Here is an 8,926-nt window from a genome sequence, read left to right on the forward strand (position 1 = left end):
AGTGAGTTCCCAAGCTACTGAAACATGTTTGTCTACATCTTTTAGATACAATTCTTAACTTTCTGTAATTTAATGTAGTATGGCACAAGGTGAGATTATAGCATTCCATCTTGATTTAAGGACTTCTGTTTTGGAACAATTCTGTTTTTCACTATAGCAATATCAGAACTCATCATTATCTCAGTGAAGACAAGACTTCTAGACCACATGGGAGTAAAAATTCCCCAACATTTTTTTGGGGGTGGCCATTTTATAAAAAGTGTAATGAATATGGCCAGATCTTACAAATTCACCTGAATTTATTCTGACAATGGTTTTCATACAGCTTTGAATGAAAAATTAGTTTCAAAAGTAGAAATAATATTTTCCTAATCTACAGTACTTCTGTCTCTTTATTGTTTTATTCATACAATTTTTTTTTCCTTTATAGCAACAGTTAGCAGCGTTTTTGTTTATTTTTACTGGTCTTCATGCTGTTTTTTTAGCTTCAAAAAGTCTCTACCATACTGGAGAGGGACATAATAAAATCCCTCCAGTTGCCAGGTCCCTCTGAAGATCTTTGCCTCTCTTCTGATGATGAATCAGCTGTTTTGCAGCAATAATTTATTAGTACTTCGGCTTCGTTTTCAACTTTGACAGCACCTTCCTTTGTGTTTGGATGAGATAGCTCCTGTTTCATTGTGGGCTTGAATGACCCTTGAAATGTTTGACGTCCCATACCAATAGCAGCTGCATGATCATTACTGTCACAAAATGAAATTATATAAAAATTATTGCTTGTCTCAAGCAATTAACACAACACCGCACCTCAAATATCTCCAACTTTTGTTCATTTGTTTTTACCAGACTTGTGATTTCATGGGCCAGATGTTAAACTCAAATATTGACTTTGTTGTTTTTGTTGTGTTCAGTCATTTTTCAGTTCTGACTCTTCATCATGCTGTGTGGGGTTTTCTTGGCAAAGATACAGAATTAGTTTGCCATTTCCTTCTCCAGCTCATTTTACAGAGGAGGAAACTGAGGCAAACAGGATTAAGTGACTTGCCCAGGGTCACACAGCAAGTATCTGAAGTCAGATTTGAATTTAGGAAGATTATTAATTTATTAATTAATATTCATTTAGTAATATTAATTAATTAACCTAATTAAGATTAGGTAGTGATTTTACCCTTTTTCTTTTTTTGATACGGAATATTTGGTTTTATTCTTTCTTTGAAAAAATCAAATTAATCAATATCTATCTTATTAGTTTTTCCCCATAAAACCAGCTCCTAGTTTTATTTATTAGATCAATATTTTTTTTAGCTTCCAATTTTATTAATCTCACCTTTGGTTTTCAGGATTTCGAACTTGGTGCTCAATTGGGGTTTTTAAAATTTGTTCTTTTTCTATTTTATTTTTTTTTAGTTGCATGCCTAATTTGATTGATCTTTCTCTATTTTGTTGGTGTAAGAATTTAGAGAAATAAATTTTCCCCTAAGTGCTGGTTTGGTTGCATCCCATACATTTTGGTATGTTGTTTAATTGTTATCATTCTCTTTAATGAAATTATCAATTGTTTCTATGATTTATTCTTGACCCACTTGTTCTTTAGAATTAGATTGTTTAGTTCCCAATTAATTTTTGATCTATCTTTACACTGCTCTTTGTTGAATGTAATTTGTACTGTATTATAATATGAAAAGAATATATTTAATACTTCTGTCTTTCTACATTTGATTTTGAGGTTTTAATGCCCTAATGCATGGTCAGTTTTTGTGTAGGTGCCATGTACTGCTGAGAAAAAGGAATATTCCTTTCTGTTCCTTGTCATTTTTCTCCAAAGGTCTCTCATATCTAACTTTTCTAATATTCTATTCACCTCCTTAGTTTCTTTCTTGTTAATTTTTTGGTTGGATTTATCAGATTCTGAGAGGGGACAGTTGAGGTCCCCCACTAGTATCATTTTGTTGTCTATTTCTTCCTATAACTCACTTAACTTCTCATTTAAGAATTTGGATGCTTTACCACTTAGTGCATATGTGTTTAGATATTACTTCATTGTCTATGGTACCTTTTGGCAAGATGTAGTTTCCTTCCTTATGTCTTTTAATTAGGTCTGTTTTTGCTTTTGCTTTGTCTGAGATAGGGATTGGGATTGCTACCACTGCTTTTTTTGCTTCAGTTGAGGCATAATAGATTTTGCTCCGGCCCCTTACCTTTTACTCTGTGTGTGTTTCTGTGCTTCAGGTATTTTTCCTGAACACAACATATTGCAGGATTCTGGTCTATGACCCACTCTGCTATCCACTTCTATTTTATGGCAGAGTTCATTCCATTTACATTCACAGTTACAATTACTGTGTATTTCCCTCTAATTTTTCTTCTTATTTGTCCTCTCTCTCTTCTTTCACCCTTTTCCTCCTTACTAGTGTTTAGCTTCTGTCTACCTCCTCCCTTGATCTGCCCTCCCTTCTGTTGCTCCCCCTCTGCCCCCCATCTTTACTTAAATCTCCTCCCCTTCTACTTCCCTGTCAGGTAAGATAGATTTCTAAATTCAACTGATTGTGTATATTATTCTCTCTTCTAATGAGAATAAGGTTGAATCAATGACAATTGCCTACCCTCCCATCTTCCCCTCCAGTGTAATAGCTCTTTCACACTTCTTCATGTGATATAATTTACCCCAGTCTATCTCTCCCTTCCTTCTATACCCAGTGTACTTTCTCATCCCTTAAGTAATTTTTTAATGCCATTCCCTCAAATTTACCTTTTACCCACTTTCTCTCTGTCTCTCTCTGTCCTTATCCATATATATATTCCTTCTAGCTGTACTATTGGAGGTACGATTTTTAAGTGTTACCCGTATCATCTTACCATGTACGAATGTAAAGTTTATCTCTTTTGAATCCCTTATGTTCCCTTTGCCCTTTTTTCCCTTTTCTAGGTTTCTCTTGGGTTTTGATATTAGAGATCCAATTTTTTGTTCAGTTCTGATCATCTCCTTATGAAAGCTTGAACTTCTATTTCATTGAATGACCTTTTTTTCCCTTGAAGCATTATGCTTAATTTTGCTGGGTAGATGATTCTTGGTTGTAATCCTAGCTCCTTTGCCTTTTGGAATATTACATTCCATGCCTGCCAGTCCTTTAATGTTGTAGCTGCTAAATCCTGTATAATCCTGATTGTGGCTCCCTGGTAATAGAATTGCTTTTTCACTTGTAATAATTTTTCCTTGACCTAACAGTTCTGAAATTTGGTCATAATGTTCCTTGGAGTTTTTATTTCAGAATCTCTTTCCTGAGATGAATTCTTTCAATGCCTATTTTGGCCTCTGGTTCCAGGATATCAGGACAGTTTTCCTTGATAATTTCTTGAAAGATATTGTCCTGGTCCTCCTTTTGATTATGGCTTTTGGGTAGCCCAGGGATTCTGAAATTATCAATCCTGCATCTATTTTCCAGGTCAGTTGTTTTTCCCTTGGAGTATTCTATATTTTCTTGTATTTTTTTTCATTCTTTTAACTTTGTTTGATTGATTCTTGGTGTCTCATAAAGTCAGTTTCCACTTACCCAATTCTAACTTTTTTTTTTTGGAGGGCAATTTGGTTTAAGTGACCTGCCCAAGGTCACATGGCTAGTTAAGTGTTAAGTGTCTGTGGCCAGATTTGAACTCAGGTCCGGTCCTCCTGACTCCAGGGCCAGTGCTCTATTCACTGTGCCACCTAGCCACCCCCAATTCCAACTTTTAAGGAGTTGTATTCCTCAGTTTTTGTACTTCCTTTTCTATTTGGCCAATTATACTTTTTAAGGAATTGTTTTCTTCAGTGTATTTTTGTACCTTTTTTTCCATTTGGCCAATTCTACTTTTTAAATAGTTATTTCCCCCAAACTGTTTATTCTTTTTTCATAATTCTCTTGCATAACTCTCATTTCTTTCCCCATTTTTTTTATTCTGCCTCCCTTATTTGATTTTTAAATTCCTTTTTGAGTTCTTCCATGAGTTCTTTCTGAACTTGAGACCACTCCTCGTGTTTCTTTAGGGTTTTGCCCATAGCTGTTTTGACATTGTTGTCCTCTTTGGAGTTTGTGTCTTTGTCTTTCCTGTCATCATAATAAATTTCTATGATCAGACTCTTTTTTTGTTATTTTTCGCTCATTTGGGAGGCCTTTTTCCTTACTTTCACATATGAACTCTACTCCTGGGATGGAAGAAGCACTATCTCAGGCTTCTTGTTGCAGGGGCTGCAGGTCCTGGCTGTTTACCTAGTGCTGCCCTGATGTTGCCCTGGGACCCACAGAAGACCCTCATGTCTGGTGCTACACTGAAGGGAGGGAGAGGAGGTATGGCTGTCATTGCAGGAGGCCATAGGGGCCTGGCAACTTATGGGATGCTAATATGGGGTCTTAGTCCGGGTGTCTGGTGGGTGCTAAGGCCAGTGAGATGTCCCTGGTCTATTTGCCCAGAGTTACACTGAAGCACATGGCATGTCTCTGCTGGTAGCTGTCTGAATACTGAGGCCCCTAGGGGGTCCCTGCATTGTGATCTGCCTGTTTGTGGGGATTATACTGACATATGTGGTGGGTCCCAGAGCTGGCAGCTGCCTGTTCCCCTGGCACATGAGGGATCTTGGTGTTGGTGTTTGCCTGTTCGACCACATGGGGCTCAGGATCTCCCACTGGTTGGCTGAGGCAGGGCTTGCTGCTGACTTGCTAGGACACTTCCTACTTAGACTAGACTCCTCTTTTACCTGAGAGAGACCTTTCCTGTCAACCTTCCAAGTTTTGGGGGCTAAAAGATTGTTTTACTCCATCTTGCTGCTGATTCTGCTGTCCCAGGATTTGTTTTAGGTCATTATTTTATGGTTGTTTGAAGGTGAGCATGGGAGAATTACGGTGATGTCCTACTTACTCCACCATCTTGGCTCTTAGAAATCAAAATTTGTTTTTCTTGATTGAGCTGCAGGGTTTTCTTTTTTCTTTCCCACTCTTCCTATCCCACAATGGGAAGAATGTGGCAGGGAAGAAAATAAATAATTGTTAATTGAAAAAACATAAAGTGAAATGAATGTTTCTAGATGGATGGCATTCTAGGGGACCATAGTACCAATGCCATACATTGAGATGCTAACTTGTGTTAGAGAAGAAGTATAAATTAGTGGAAAGAGCTAAGTCAAGAGACCTGAGTTCCAGTGTTGGCTCTGCTGGGTAAGTCACTTTTCCATCTTCTAACATAAAATAGGAATGAGGAGGAGGAGGAGGGGGATGGTGGTGGTGATGATTATATTTACATAACATTATGTATCAGGCACTGTGTTAAGTCTTTCTAATTATTATCTCACTTGAGACTCACAGCAACTCTGGAAGATAGGAATAATAACTCCCTGCTTACCTCACCAGGTTGTTGTTTTAGCGATCAAAAGAGGACATGGAATTGCATGGAAAAATGGAAGATGATCTATGCAAAGAACAATTTCCATGACTCCAAGATCCCTTCCCTGGGATAGGATAGAGATTGGCTGTAAGTATACTTTGGGATTATTCCCCCCAAACGTATTACCTTACATTTGCCCACGCTAAAGCTCATTTGCCATTTTCTGCCCACTCAAAAGACCTTGTGAGATCTTGCTTCAGTTTATCCCTGTCAGTTTGGCATTTCACTACCCATCTGCAGTGCTGGAGATTTCGTTGTGTTCATTCTCATCTGGATCATTATGGAAATATTCAACATTTTTATACTTAATAACCTTCCATTCTGAGAAGCTCCTGTCTTTCCCTATATTTTGAGTCCTGCTTTTAAAATCAGTTCTCAGTTCAAAACAAAACCCTGGAGAAGTCACTTAGCCTTGGTCTGCTTTAGTTTCTTCAGCTGTAAAATGGGCATAATAATAGCACCTACCTCCCAGGGCTGTTGTGAGGGTCTAATGCGATAATATTTTAAAAGTGCTTAGCATAGTGTATGGTGCACAGTCGGTGCTTCACAAATGCTTATTCCCTCCCTTCCCTACCTTGGGATAAGTGGTCCCCGTGTCTGGAATGCTCTCCCTCCTCACTGCTACCTCTCAGAGCTAGGTTTTCTCAAAGCACAGCTCAGATGCCATGATGCCTTTCCTGATCCTTACTTCCACCTACAGGCATTATCACTCTAGAACCTCTTGAAATTAATCGATAAACATTTATTAAGTGCCTCCTATATGCCAGAGACTGTGCTAAGTTCTGGGTAATTTGTATTACTCTGAATAGACTTTGTACTTACTAATATACAGATTGTATCTCCCCAGTTAAATAAATGTGGACTCTTTGAGGGCGGGGACTATTTCATTTCTGTCTCTGCAGCCCGAGCACCGAGTGCATTGGTTGGCAGACTGGAGGGGCTTAAGAAATGTTTGTTAAATTGAATCAAAGGATAGTTCTATTCTAACAGATAGTCCCTTTCCTTCTCTCCAGAGGAAGATTGTGAAACCCTTATAGAGAGGCTTCTATCTCACACAGACAGCATTATCCCTGGCCATAAATTACTGTGTGAGCCCTATGCATCCCCCCCGCCCCCCATCCCCGTGGTTGGGTGCTTGCCACTACCCTTAGGGGAAAGGGTAGGACACCAGATCTCCCAGAAGCGACCTTCAGCTCTTGGAATTCTTACTGTTTGATGATGCTTTTCTCCCCTTCGCCATCAGCTCTTCCCTGGCACCAAATGACTGGACCCCTTTGATAACCAGGCATTGAACATGAGCTGCAGAGATTAGCTTCATCATCATTTTTGACTGCAGGAAATGTCATAGTCACTGCATGGAGGAAAGAAGATATAATTGCATGTCTGCCTCTTCCATAACTTTCTCTCTCTTTGTTTGCTCTGTGGAACTCCCTCTAGGTACTTAGTCATCGATCCCCTGTACATACACCTGAAACCTTCTTTTCTCTTTAGCTGGAGATTGACACATTCCTGGTGTAACATTTCATAATACTGTGTGCAAATGACGCATATAAATTTATAAAATATATTCCACTGTACGGGGAAATGAGGTAAAAGGGGCCTGGAAATAGTCGAAGCCTTGAGCTATTGGAACAGCTTAGGAAATGCATGCTTAACTAGTTTCTTGTGGAATTCCTGCCCCAGAAGGAAACCCAGCACCCATTTCTGAATTCCAGTACTTACAGGTGATGCCCTGGGGAACAATCCTCAACCAGATTGCTTCAGAAACCAATTTCTTCCTTTAAATCAAATGTGCTGCATGGAATAAATACCACCGAATTTAAAAATACAATGAATGTATCTGTGTTTCATTCCTGCTTTATGAAACTTTGAGATGGGTCCCACACAGCACTTTCAAATAATTTATTTTCTACAGGCTAAGCTTGTCTCTGCACAGGCCTTTCTGATTTTCCCCAGATGTTTGTGGAATCATTCTCCAGCACTATCTCAGGAAATCTTCCTCAGAGAATTTAAACTTTCTTACCCCATTGTTTCTAAACATGAGCACAGGTAAAATGAGCATAAATCTATAGCAGATTGTGTACTGTTATGGGTGTACAGCACTAAAAATAGTCGTATTCGAGGAAAACAGCCAAATAAAGACAGCTGTTACAGGGAGAAAAAGATCAGGGCTTCCCAGTTAAAAGTTATCCTTCCCTGCCCTTTCAGTCTTATTTCAGCATGACCTAATGGACAGAGAGCTGACCTTGACGGCAGGAAGGTCAGGGCTGCCTTTGACCCCTAATATCCAAGTGATTGCTCTAGGAGAGGGTGTGTCCTCACCCAGGTGTTCCTCCCTATCCTTATCAACTTTCATGTCCTTTACATTTTAGCCAAGGGGCAGCTACGTGTCACAGTGGATAGTGTCTGACCTGGAGTTAGGAAGACCTGAGTTCAAATGGGACCACAGACACTTACTATCTGGGTGACCCTGGGCAAGTCACTTCACCCTGCTTGCCTCAGTTCCCTCATCTGTAAAATGAGCTGGAAAAGGAAATGGTAAACCACTCCAGTATCTTTGCCAAGAAAACCCTCAATGGGGTCATGAACACAACTGAACATGCTCCTCCTTGAACTCTGCATTTCAAACCTCTCTCCCTACCTTTGTTAGGCTGTAACCCACGATTAGAATGAACTCCCCTTCATTTCAGCCATTTACAATGGCTAGCTTCCTTCAAGAAACCTTCCTCCATGAAATCTTCCTTTCTTCTCCCCTTCCCTCCACCTCAGGAGTTAGTGTTCTCTCCTCAAATTATCTCATATTTGCTTTCCTCCCTCCTCCCTCCCCACCTCAGGAATTAATGATCTTTTTCTCCATATGTTCTCTTGTGTTTGCTTTTTAAAGTACATGTTGTATCTAACCTATATCAGATTCCTTGCTGTCTTGGGGAGGGGGGAGGGAAGTAAGGAAGAAAGGGAGAAAAATTTGTAACTCAAAATCTTGTAAAAGTGAATGTTGAAAACTAAAAAAATAATAAAGTCTATGTTGCAGCTTACAAGTAGAATGTAAGCCCTTTCAGGGCGTTGCTGTTTCCATTTTTTACCTTCTTATTCACAGGGCTTTAGCATACTTCATATGAATGAATGAATAAGCTCACTAACACAAATTCAAAATAGTCACCAGATTTCCCCCCTCTCGTTTGCACTCACCTAGTATCGCTTTTCAGTAAATGCTTGATTTCCCCCCCCCCCCCACTATTTATTAGAAACCACCAAATATTTATCTAACATTCAGGGTTTCAGTCTCTTACATTATCCGGACACTTGTATTTTACTGTGCTATGCCTGTTAGCTAAAACAAGACTATTTGCTCTCAAAATAGAAATTCTGGAGAATGATACAAACTTTTCTAAATTGGCTGGCAGAGTCTGATCAGAACTTTCTCCAAGTTCCTGATTTTACAGCTCTGAATCCATTGCTATTTCTGATCATTGAAAGGAGAATTTTACAGTCGCTTAAGAAGTACTGGAGGAGT

General features: G+C 39.2%; 1 protein-coding gene across 1 annotated transcript in view; it reads left to right on the forward strand.

Moving 5' to 3' along the window:
- The window catches only part of L3MBTL4 (L3MBTL histone methyl-lysine binding protein 4), a 450,236-nt gene extending 444,742 nt beyond the window's left edge, over positions 1-5,494 (forward strand). The window contains exon 18 of the mRNA XM_069099671.1: positions 5,379-5,494. Within this exon, the coding sequence (XP_068955772.1) occupies positions 5,379-5,435 (57 nt within the window). The 3' untranslated portion in view covers positions 5,436-5,494. The remainder of the gene's footprint in view (positions 1-5,378) is intronic.
- The last annotated feature ends 3,432 nt before the right edge of the window (positions 5,495-8,926 follow it).

Source organism: Petaurus breviceps, unplaced genomic scaffold (assembly GCF_028583685.1).
Source record: "Petaurus breviceps papuanus isolate PSGF00001 unplaced genomic scaffold, PetGlider_PUasm1.0 38, whole genome shotgun sequence".
NCBI lineage: Eukaryota > Metazoa > Chordata > Mammalia > Diprotodontia > Petauridae > Petaurus > Petaurus breviceps.